This window comes from Saccoglossus kowalevskii, chromosome 16 (assembly GCF_978046115.1).
Source record: "Saccoglossus kowalevskii chromosome 16, keSacKowa6.1, whole genome shotgun sequence".
Taxonomy (NCBI): Eukaryota; Metazoa; Hemichordata; class Enteropneusta; family Harrimaniidae; genus Saccoglossus; species Saccoglossus kowalevskii.
In genome coordinates, this window is record NC_140656.1 from 15,237,733 (window position 1) to 15,250,602 (window position 12,870).

Sequence of the window (12,870 nt, forward strand, 5' to 3'; positions counted from 1 at the left end):
ATATATGTAATATCAAAGCATTTGCACTTGCGGTTTTTAACAAGAAGTCGAAAATATCAGTTTTTACCAAAAATGACAAAAATATTCACCAAAATTAGAGAATTAAAGATATCATTACAAAATGAACAAATCTGAGAGAGGTCCACATGTAGTACCTATATATGTAATATCAAAGCAATTGCACTTGCTGTTTTTAACAAGAAGTCGAAAATATCAGTTTTTACCAAAAATGACAAAAATATTCACCAAAATTAGAGAATTAAAGATATCATTACAAACTGAACAAATCTGAGAGAGGTCCACATGTAGTACCTATATATATAATATCAAAGCAATTGCACTTGCGGTTTTTAACAAGAAGTCGAAAATATCAGTTTTTACCAAAAATGACAAAAATATTCACCAAAATTAGAGAATTGAAGATATCATCACGAAATGAACAAATCTGAGAGAGGTCCACATGTAGTACCTATATATATAATATCAAAGCAATTGCACTTGCGGTTTTTAACAAGAAGTCGAAAATATCAGTTTTTACCAAAAATGACAAAAATATTCACCAAAATTAGAGAATTGAAGATATCATCACGAAATGAACAAATCTGAGAGAGGTCCACATGTAGTACCTATATATGTAGTATCAAAGCAATTGGACTTGCGGTTTTTAACAAGAAGTCGAAAATATCAGTTTTTACCAAAAATGACAAAAATATTCACCAAAATTAAAGAATTAAAGATATCATTACAAAATTAACAAATCTGAGAGAGGTCCACATGTAGTACCTATAGATGTAATATCAAAGCAATTGCACCTGCGGTTTTTAACAAGAACTCGAAAATATAGTTTTTACCAAAAATGACAAAAATATTCACCAAAATTAGAGAATTAAAGATATCAACATGAAATGAACAAATCTAAGAGAGGTCTACCCAAGGTACATATACACCAAGTATCAAAGCATTTAGGCTTGTAGTTTTCAAGAAGAAGTCGAAAAAGTAAAACATTGACACGGACGACGACGGACGACGACGGACGACGACGACGGACAATCACTCATATGATAAGCTCCGCTCGACAAAGTCGACAGCGGAGCTAATAAAAATATAGGGTCATCGTACTCCATTCAGAAAATCTATCAATAAAATATAGTTAAAGTAGCATGTCAAAATTTTGCTATGTGACATATAGTGAAAAAAAAAGATATATAGTATCCTACAAGGTATTTTCTAATGTTTAGAAATATTCAACAATTAACAATATTTTCAGTGAGTTTTTAACAAGAAAATGTGTTTTTATTGTTTTTTATGGGAATCACTGCTAAAATAACATTCTATTTGTATCATTTTTAATACTGTTATCATTTTACAGCACAATTAGTAATTCCTGATTGTAATTATATCATTGATGAATGGTTAAGAGATGGTAATAGCTCAGGCATGTTACCAAGACAACAGGATTCTGAGCATGTTACCCAGATAAAACCTTATATCTCTTATCGTGATATTACTCAATTTCAAATTGTAACAAAAATAAAAAGTTCATTACCTGTATATCAATTGCATGCATTGCATATGGTGTTCCCCATAAGTGTTTCTTGGTTGAGAAATGACCGGTGAATTTGGCTGCCTCACCAACATAACAGTAGAGCTGCTCACCATGGATCTTGCCCCTGAGTGGAGCAGATAATATGATAAGTAGTAGTGGACATATGGAATCGTTATCCTCAATATGGATTCAGACGGAGACACAGTTATTTCCAGTACCACTCACCAAATTTAAATGAAACTTGGATAATCCACACACCTAATTAATCACGGTTGAGAATCACAAATCATATTTTTCTTGAGATATGTGAAATCCTGGTGAAATTAACCTTTTGAGCAACTTAGTTTTTCTCAGCAAAATTTTGATGCAATATTTTGCTGTTTTTATATATTTGACTGGAATTGTTTTGATAATTTTTGAATACAAGTTTTGATAAAAATTATGGAAAAATTATAAAAAAAATTATGTGGGTATAAAATTTGTAAAAGGTGACAAAAGTCGACTTTGACACTTAAAGAATTAAATTATTTTAATTTTATCTGAAAAGTTTGGGCCATTAACATGCCAAATAGTTTGACAGGCTATATGAATTTGATGGTAGACCTTCTTTGATTTCGCCCAAACCAGTACCGGTACTACGAGTGATTCTTTGAGCTATGCCCGAAATATGGGCTTACACGAGCTACGAGATGAAACCTTCTTCCAGCAGGGAATAGGAATACTGGAACATCGATGGACAAAGTGCATTGAACTTAGAGGAGACCATGTTAAAAAATAGTGTAGGAAAAATTATCCTTCTGTAACGTTTTATGAGGAAGGCCGAGAACTTATTGATCACCCCTCGTACATGTGAACAGCAATCATTTAATTCAATGAAAGTTTATAATTTGTGACATACCAGTAAGACCAATTATTAAACCTCGTCTAAAGAGACTCTTGCTATTAATTCCCATATTGAATGACAAGATTCAGCAATAATATTGGATGCTTTAAACTTACTTTATGTTTATATTGTTTTGTTGACCACTTTCAATACATGCCTTAGCTTGGACAGTGCTGGCAACTGCGGAAAATTCGGGGACATCAGGCTGTATGACAGAAGCTGATAAATTGGACAAATTCACAATAAATTCCATCGGTAGTTTCAACTTATTTAAAATAGATTTAGGTCTGAAAATAAACAAATATTAAATATATTTTATACAATTACAAATGTAATTCAATACTGACTGGCATAAACCGATTATACTGGTTTTCCATCTAACTGCATGATATTTCAGTTCCTCTCCTCACCTTATGCTTTTTGTTACTTCATTGATATCAATCTGCTCCTCTGTTTGTTTCCATGGCAACAGAAAGTGATCAAACTCTTGATACCAGAATGTCACTTCATCTTGTAAATACTGTATATGGCATGACTGAAGTAACAGAACGCAACCGACTTGTAGCTCTGTCAACTGAAATACACATACATACAACAACGGTCATTATAGCATTTATGTTGCTAACGTACACCGAGTGAAATGTGGTGACGTAGTGATAATAAGAAACGATAAGAACAGTATGAGTGTGTGAATAATTTTGACTCGTCACTTCACTGTGAATAACAGTGCATCTTCAGGGGGCTGGCAACTGGCAGTGAAAACAAAGGCCAAAAACCCTCAGAAAACTGAACTTTGGGTAAGTTGTTGCGACTCTCCTGAACAGTGTAACAAGATTGCCCCCACATATGCAACATATAGAAATTTGTTTATTCAGGATCGTCATATACTGTAGTTGAGTTTGTGTTGTTTTCTCGACTTTAGCTGCTCTTTGACCAACGTTCTTACTGTTCGTACTGTGCGTCTTAGCAACGTAGAATGTTCTGTGACGTAGCTCAATCCCCAAAGGATAAAAATACCTTGAAAAGAGCCAGATAGTTGCACACCCCATGGTTTCGAACTTTGTTATCTTCACTACACATCCCTGCTCATTTTCATACATTCAAATAATTTCTATTATTATACATCTGTCACCGTAACACCATAAGTTACAGCGTGCCGTAATTTTGTGATACTTTGCTGGGTACATGTATTTTCATCTTACCATATTAGGAAATGCGAATTCCAAATATGGAATGATTACGTGCGTAAGCATTCTCTAATAATAAAAACAAACATGGCTGCCCCCAGGGTTTGACTGTAGCCCACACAAGAAGTTCGCTAAATATGTTCCAAACATTTTGGATTTCGGCATTTCCATGATGTATTCCTAATATGAAGTTATTATGAGGATACTGCAAAGTATGCAGTCAGACAGTACTAGGTTGCTGCGCATCGGTGGATATTCCAGCTGTACTGTCTTCGTGTATACTTTGCAGTATCCTCATAATAACTTCATATTAGTTCAAAGCATGCTCTGATAATACCATGTACCATATTTGCTCCATTATTTTCACCTCTGTCCTACACAGGCAAAATGCATGTGCCACTAATAGAGCAAATACAGTACATGCAATGAGGTAATCACAGAAAATAAACAAATAAACCCATCAATACCTTCATATCAGCCTGGAATTTTGCTAATGAAAACAGCTTTCGCGATAAACTATTGGATAGTTGTGTAGCTAAAAAAAAACAAAAGTATGACAATACATATATTCTTTACATGGGCAAGGTGATATGATGACATCATGCATACATGTATACTGTGAAATACTTTATTTTAGCTGCAATTAATTTTCGCTGAAAAGATTTTTTGAGTGTTTTGTATGGAATTTATTTTCACTGATTTTTGACGAGTTAAATGTGAAATATAGTAAAAAAAAGAATATTCGTTTGATTTTATTTTCACTGAATCACACCTTCATACCTCTAGTGAAAATAGCAAAAATTAACTCCAAGCAAAAATAAAGTATTTTACAGTGTATAACGACAAAAGAAAATTGTTTTTGGATTCATCTCACGAATGATGACCAGTCAACACTAACAAATTCCATTTTAGAGCAGGGCATTGGAATTTTCAAAACAGATAACTGATATGCTGAAGTTTAATATTAAAAATAAAATTGATCTGTCACTCAAAGGTTTTTGCCCAAAAAAAATGGCATTTCATTTGGGAGTAGGGAAAGGTATAACACTATTATATATTAGTAATATGCACAGATTTCCACTGAAACCTTATCTGCGAATTATCATAAATTGAATGTCAGTCAATTTAACATTTTGAATCCAATCGGAAACAGATATTAAATAAAACTGAAGATATCATTACAAAATTAATAAATCTGAGAGAGGTTCACATGTAGTATTTATACATGTAATATCAAAGCAATTGGACTTGCGGTTTTCAACAAGAAGTAAAAAATATCACTTTTTACCAAAAATGACAAAAATATTCAACAAAATTAGAGAATTCAAGATATCATCACAAAATGAACAAATCTAAGATATGTAATATAAAAGATAATATGTACCCAAGGTACATATACAACAATATTAAAGCAATAAGAAACTGAAAAAGTAAAAAGTTGACACGAATGACAGACGTCAGTGGACAATCACTCATATGATAAGCTCCGCTCGACGAAGTCGACAGCAGAGCTAATTAACAAACGAATCATACCATAATTGAACTTGGCTAAGATTGCATACCTATTAATATGATAACCAAGTTTGAAGATGATTGGATAAGGATTGTTTAAGTTATGATAACTACAAGTTTACAACAGAGACGATGACAATAAATTGGCATTTTTCACTCATATACCTCTATCCCTTCATTAACATTATGGGCAAGCTAAAAATAGGTGAAAATTCACCAAGCTGATAACCTTATAAATTATTTATTTATTATAAGAGTATCACTGCGATAAGTTTGAAAAATCACAAATTATTCACCTTTGAATTCTTTTCACCAGTCCCACATCAAAAGCAGTGGGACGATGGGTCAAAGGTCAATATTCTACAAAGCATAGTGTATTTGGCATAAATCCAAGAGTTGAAGAGTGTGGGTGACTGGCTGTATATAGAATACTCCCTAGGCTGATAATGATTTGAAAAGCATTACACCTAGCTTGCATCCAGCCATTATAGGTACCAATAAAAAACAAATACATATTGTGAATTTTCACTTTCCTAGGGAGTTCAGTACAAGATTTTTATCAGAAACTTCCGCCATATGTATACAGCTATGGCTGCATCTAAAAAGTCTTTCCTGAACGAAATTGGTGAGGATTTCCTCAGCTGTTCCATCTGTTTGGAGTTCTTCAAGAATCCTAAAGTCCTACCATGTCTTCATACATTCTGTGAGCAATGCCTGGTGACTTTTAAAGCCAAATCTGAAGGTGTTTTGAAGTGTGCAACATGCAGAATTCAGTGTGACACACCTATTCAGGAACTAAAATCCAACTTCTTTTTAACAAGCCTACTTGACACGTTCCAGAGACGGAGGCAGCTGAGTACTGACCATCCACCAATGTGTGAGATATGCAAGGAGAAGACAGCAACTCACAGGTGTGTAGACTGCCCCCAGTTTAGCTGTGATGTCTGTGTTAAAATGCATGAACACATTCCACCTCTCCAAGGTCACCAAGTACTAAATATTGACAAGTACAGAAGGATAGAATCTAAGGGTCATCTCACATTGCAGTCAAAAGTATTCTGCAGTGATCATGAAGACAGCCACTTAGAATTCTATTGTGACACATGTCAGGTGCCTGTATGCTTGAAATGCACCATAGTTAACCATAGAGGACCTGACCATGTCCATAGAGATTTGCAGGGGGTGGCAGAAGAATATAAAACACAAGTGAGGGAAATGTTAGAAAAGTTAAAAGTGAAAGAGAAGCAAGTGGATGAAGGAAAAGCTGCTGCTGAATCTGCAAGAGAAGAAATCAGAAACCAGTGTGAAGCAGAGAAAAAGAAAGTTAGAAGAAGAGCAAATGAATTGATAGAGAGAGTAAAGAGAGAAGAGAAGATGCTGATAGATGCCTTGGATGAACGTGCCAAGAGTGGATTAAAAGAAGCAGCAATAAACATCGATGAAATGGAGTTTCACCATGGCAACATAGTCAGTACACATCATTACCTACAAACACTGGTGCATCATGGGAACGCTGTTCATCTGCTGTCTACCAGAACTGAAACTAATAAGCAAATTATGCAAATTGTTGCCATGGAAACAAAACCACCAATCAGTCATGATATGAATGAGTTCCAGCCCAGGAATGACCTTGGTGCAGAATCATTACTAGGAGTGGTCAAATCCGATGCCTGTCCATTCAAATGTACAGTTGAAAACATCCCAAAACAACTCCAGAAAGGTGAATCTGTCAACTTGATCATCACAACCAGAGACTCCAGAGGAAAACAGACCATTCCCTGTCAAGATGTCCAGGTGAAGATAAGGAGACCTGATGCATCATGGGAAAATATTGATGTTAAAGAAGATAGCAATGGGACACATCATGTGATGATAACAGGAAATATGGAAGGAAAACAGCAAGTTGCCATGACGATTGGTAACCAACAAATACCAGGATCACCATACCATATTCCTGTTATAAAAGGATTGGTACAGACAGTGGGAAAAGGACAGCTCAAGGGTCCACATGGACTCGCAATAAATAAACATGGTGACTTTGTAACAGCTGATAGGAGTAACCGAAGAGTTGTCATACATGACAGAGACGGAAATTTCAAACAATCATTTGAATTTACTGATCAGTTTGCAAAGCCATTCACACCATGTGATGTAGCAATATCAGATGATAATGAATACTTTATAACAGATGACAATAAAAAACAAATAGTTGTCAGTGATGAAAATGGAAGGATAATTACAAAGTTTGGAAGCTCTGAAATTGATGATCCACTTGGAATTGCAATAAATCCTATTACTAACAATGTGTATGTGAGTGAGTATAGTGAAGGGTACATTAGGAAATATACACAGGGTGGGAGATACATCAACTCACTTGGAATACAGGGGAATAAACAGGGAGAGTTGAATAGACCTTGTATATTAGCTATTAACAGTAAAGGGATGGTGTATGTCGCTGATCGTAACAATCAACGTATTCAGGTATTTAATTCTGACGACCAGTTTATGTTTGAATTCTCTACCACTGGTGACAACGATACAATGGAGTATCCTGTGGGAGTAGCTATAGATAAGAATAATTATGTATATGTGAGTAGTCGGCATAAAGTCACTAAGTATGACAGCTATGGTCAGTTTATTTGTAGGATTGATTGTGATAACGATGGACTGAGTCGTCCACAGGGTGTAGCAGTGTGTAATGATGGTAAAATAGCTGTAGTGGATTTTGACAATAAGTGCATCAAAGTCTTTGTAGAGTAAAGCTAATTTCAGCAAATTGGAATATACACCCACAAAACATATTTTTCCATGTGAAGAGTGGATAAAATTAAGGGCAGGTAACTTAGACTCTAACCATACACTGTGATGGGAAACACCAATCACACTGAACTTGTATGTGATATCATCTTTCATACAGTACTGTACAATACTATATTGTCACATGGTTGCAAAAATAACCAATGAAAATGGTTTGCATGTAAGAAATCAATGAAAATACATTATATATCTCGACTTGTATTGTATGTTTGCAGCAGAAATTAATTTCAGCTACAAAACAAGTAGAATCTGGAAATACCGGTAATAAATAAGTACAGAGAGTAGAGATCAGGATAAAGATAGAAATCATCTCACAATGCAGTCAAAAGTATTCTGCAGTGATAATAAAAACAGCCACTTAGAGTTCTACTGTGACACATATGCCAGATGTCTGTATGCTTGAAATGAACCATAGTTAACCATAGAGGATCTGGACATGTCCATAGAGACTTGCAGGTGGTGGCAGAGAAGTATAGGTTCAAAAAATCGTGTTTTAGAGAAATGGGCATTCATACGACACCCACAACAGAAAAGTGTACAAATGACAATTTTAGCTCACAAAATGACAGATTGAGGGATTAATACATTTTTTGGGGGAAAATAAAATTACTGATGCTTGTGGCGGCATTGATTTCAACAACACTTTTACAATGAAGAAACAAAAATGATCTCAAAACATATGCACATTTTATTACAATATTAATTACGTACCACCTGAATTATGAGGTTGAAATTATTAGAGTCTGTTGGAACACTATCAAAGTCAAAATCGATCAGTGTGTTTGATCATACACAAACTATTGATGCAATACATTTTCTGCCATGGTGTTTTCTTGTATGATTTAACGTGCAGCAACGTCCTTTGACCTGGCATTATGGTAATGCAATGCAGAAGTGAATGCAATGATCTGTTGGAATTTAATTTCAGCTAAAAAACAGCATGATTTTTTTTTCTATAAACTGGTAATTAGGAATTTTTGAAAGGAAAATTAAATATGGAATGAAGCATTTACCACCTTTCACTTTATTTAACAGCGTCAAAGCGTAGTTTACGCACAGTAACTGTGGTCTACACATTCAAATCATATTCCCGGTGGTCAATATCCACGCTGTATTATATAAATTGATCACCGGTAAACGAAAATGATTCAAGACCAAGATTTATGAGTAGACAGTCGAATTTGGGGGCATTTTGAAGGGGGATGTCCTAAAAATGGGGTATTGGTGCTGAGTCGGACAAGTACGGTATAAGTAGTCTAATTGAAAATTAATAGCACTACGTATTTTCTGTGAGTTATCAAGTTTAAGAAATATATAATGTTTAAACATAGAACAGCATTTATTAAAACAAAATGCCAGCTAGTCAAACATTTCAAATCTGATCTGAAAACGTAATCACATGCATCAAGGTCCTATAATGTTCAATATATTACCAAGTTTGAAAAAAATCTGTCTAGTCATGACTTGGTTTCGAAGTTGATGGAATGTTTGATTTTGATGAATTTTTAACATTAAAATAGCTGCCATTCGTCCATCTTGAATTCAATTGTCAAATGTGAATATGTGTGACATGATGTATATTAAAAGTTTGAACATGATCGACAAGGCATGTCAGAGACAAAGGTCTACAACCACGTTCATTAAAACAAAATGGCCACCAGTTGGCCAGTTTTAACCTTATATCTGAAAAACAATATAATGTGCATCAAGGTCCTATAATGTCCAATGTATTTACTGAGTTTGAAAAAAGTCCATCCATACACGATTGAGATCTAGCTCTTAAATGGCAATAATGCTTGATTTTGGATTGTGATACATGCTTATGTATCCCAAGATGCATCTCAACAAACACGGGTCAATCCATAAATCTTATTTTCAGGACTTTCAGAAAACTCTTTTCAACCAAGCATGTGACCAATATGCAAATTTTAAAACTAAAACTTGAGATAAGTGCAATGCACGTGGCTCCATGGAAAGTTGAGTAAAATTTGCTATATTGGTTGTACAACCCGTCTTAGAATAGCTGATGGCATGTCAGGAAGGTGGAATTGATATTTATTACAAAGATGCCAAATGGTCGAACGAGAGCAGAAAGGAAAAAACTGGTAGAAAGTCAAGCTGTATCTTCGAAGGCGACGCCATTGGAAACTCGAGGTAAAATTACACACTTCATGAATAAAGACAATACAGTAATGGCAGGTGACGGCCGCGAAGCTGACTTCAAGGAGTTTATGATAAATACAATAACACGCATTGATCAAAATATGGAGAAGTTAGTATCAGAAAATATAACTATTAACAGCAGAGTGGATGCAGTTGAGAGTGATTTAACGAAGAACAAGGAGAATTTTGAGGAGTATCAACATGAATTTGCGTTGTCGTTTGAGAATGTGAATAGGAGGGTCAATGAACTTATGACACGTGTTACTGAACTGGAGAATGAAAATCAAGTTTTGAAAAAACAGCTACGTGAATCAAGTGAAAAACAAAAGAATCAAGAAAGGTATTCACATGAATATAACTTGTGGTTCCACGGTATACAGGAAGGTGACAACGAGAAGTGTGTTTAAGTTATTGAGAAAATACTAGTGGATAAATTTGGTATGCGAGCAGGTTTAGTGGAAAATGCCCACCAGGTAAATATTGGTGAAGCAGCCAAAACAAAGAACCGGCCCTACCCAAGACAAGTATTGGTGAAGTTCTTCAGTCGTCTAAAGAAAGAAGAAATCGTACGAAAACAACGAATTGCATTAAAGGATACAGGAATATATGTAAAACGGGATATGATTATTGAAGACTTTCAATTGAAGAAAACATTGAACGCTGTTATTAAACGTGCTTACGATGAGGGGAAACGACCTATTTTTCGAAGAGGTGTGTTGTACATTGATGGAAAGCAGTATTCGCCTAATAAAAGATGATGTGGTGTAAAGTTATAAATCTGACAGTGGGTAAGAAGAAAAAAAAACCTGTTGAATTTTATTGAGGTATGTCTTTATATATGATTTATTTATCAATTATGACTAAATAAGTGGTAATTACTATACAGTTTCTTTCCCATGTTGGATGTATTATTAAGTGTAAGTGACTCCAGACAAATTAGTTATAGCTATATATCCGACATGAGGTAAGGAAAAAAAAAAACACTGTTGAGTTTTATTTAATTATGTATTTATATGGTTTATTTAGAAAACTGTTTATGGTCATTTTTTTAGGGTTGTGCCAGACTGGCAATATAACTTTTTGCTTAATGACTAAGTCAGTGGTAATTAATTTACAGTTTCTTTCTCGTGTTGAATGTATCATCTGATTAAGTGTAACATTTTTAAACTGGTATCATACTTATAGTTGGGGTTGTTGAAACAATAATATGGCACTGAGTGTGTGTTATTGGGATGTGAATTATGATTCACGGAGCTGCAGCATTATTGCATTAATACATATTTTGTCAGTAATATTTAAGTGCCAGTAAATTTTTTTTTTCTTTTTCCTTTTTTTTTGTGGGTATAATTTATTATGACTTCACTTAAAATTTTAAGTTTGAATGTTAGGGGGATGAGACATTTGTATAGTAAACGAAAAGCTGTTTTTAGATTTTTTAGACAGCAAAGGGGAGACATTATTTTGGTTCAAGAAACTCATAGTTGTGGAGTGGGGTGGCAGTGTCATTTATTCGCATGGCACACAAATTTTTTTAATAAGAATTTAAATGTTACTATTAGAAACAAGCTGGTGGATAATGATGGGAGGTATATTTTTGTTGAAGTGGAAATTAATGATCTGGTTTTAGTCATAGCAAATCTATATGTACCCAATAAGGAAAATGAACAAATTGAATTCTTAGCCACTGTAAGAGGTTTAATTGATTATAACTTTCCAAATTGTAATTTAATAATTGGAGGTGATCTAAACATCCCTCTTGATCCAGTAATGGATAAAAGAGGTGATAGGCCAGAGCTGAGGAATACTTTCAGGCGTGACATGTATACATTTATTAACTCCTTATCACTTATTGATGTTTACCGTAAACTAAACCCAGCACAGTATAGGTTTACTTGGCGAAGAGCTAATGCTGCATCTCGCCTAGATTATTTTTTGACATCGCCATCTGTATTTAGCAATATTAGGAAGTTTGACATCATGCCTTGTACTAAATCAGACCATGATGCAATTTTAATAACTTATGAAATTGGTAAAAGGCAGGTTAGGGGACCAGGTTTTTGGAAATTTAATTGTGATTTATTAAACGATGATTCATATTCTAAAATGATTAAAATACAGATCTCTAGTGTCGTGGGTGAAAACAAACATATGGATGATCAAGCCTTGTTTGAGTTTTTAAAATATAAAATTCGAGAGGCGACAGTTGAATTTTCAAAAAAGAAAGCACAAGAGAGACGAAATAAGGAACAGGAACTAATGCTTGAACTACAGGATTTGGAAGAACAAATAGATGAAAATTTAGATGAGATGGTATTAGCCCAATACGAAATTAAAAAACAAGAATTAGATGCTATTATTGATAATAATATTAGAGGTTGAATTGTAAGGTCAAGGGTCCAATGGTTTGAAAATGGTGAGAAAAGTACAAAATTCAAAAAAGACCATTGTTGAGTTGAAAAAAGGGAATGAATATTTGACGAGTGAAAGGGACATTTTAAAGGAAATTAATAGGTATTATAAGGAGCTCTATACATCAGAAAAAAACAATTTGGAATTTAGTGAGAATGATAATTTATTTTTCGTAAAAGAAAATATTCCTATTTTATCAAATGAGATTGCACTACAGTGTGAGGGCCTACTTACTATTAAAGGAGGAAGTTTTTGCTGTGCTTAAAAAAGCCCCTCAGAATAAGACTCCAGGTAGCGATGGTCTACCCCCCCCCCCCCGAGTTTTATTTATTTTTTGGGGAATATATTGGAGA

General features: G+C 34.4%; 2 protein-coding genes across 2 annotated transcripts in view; one reads left to right on the forward strand and one right to left on the reverse strand.

Moving 5' to 3' along the window:
* The window catches only part of LOC100375560 (bridge-like lipid transfer protein family member 2), a 101,859-nt gene that overhangs the window by 58,926 nt on the left and 30,063 nt on the right, over positions 1-12,870 (reverse strand). The window contains exons 14-17 of the mRNA XM_085490896.1: positions 4,084-4,151; positions 2,840-3,003; positions 2,546-2,716; positions 1,547-1,670 (exon numbers count right to left, since the gene is read on the reverse strand). Of these exons, the coding sequence (XP_085347022.1) occupies positions 1,547-1,670; positions 2,546-2,716; positions 2,840-3,003; positions 4,084-4,151 (527 nt within the window). The remainder of the gene's footprint in view (positions 1-1,546; positions 1,671-2,545; positions 2,717-2,839; positions 3,004-4,083; positions 4,152-12,870) is intronic.
* On the forward strand, positions 5,697-8,957 carry LOC100375706 (E3 ubiquitin-protein ligase TRIM71-like). Its single transcript, XM_002730831.3, has one exon. It carries the CDS (start codon positions 5,705-5,707, stop codon positions 7,886-7,888), a length of 2,184 nt encoding a protein of 727 aa, XP_002730877.2. The 5' UTR covers positions 5,697-5,704; the 3' UTR covers positions 7,889-8,957.

Excerpts from the sequence above, each read along its gene's own strand:
- LOC100375706 (XM_002730831.3), top strand. The coding sequence starts at position 5,705 with ATGTATACAGCTATGGCTGCATCTAAAAAGTCTTTCCTGAACGAAATT.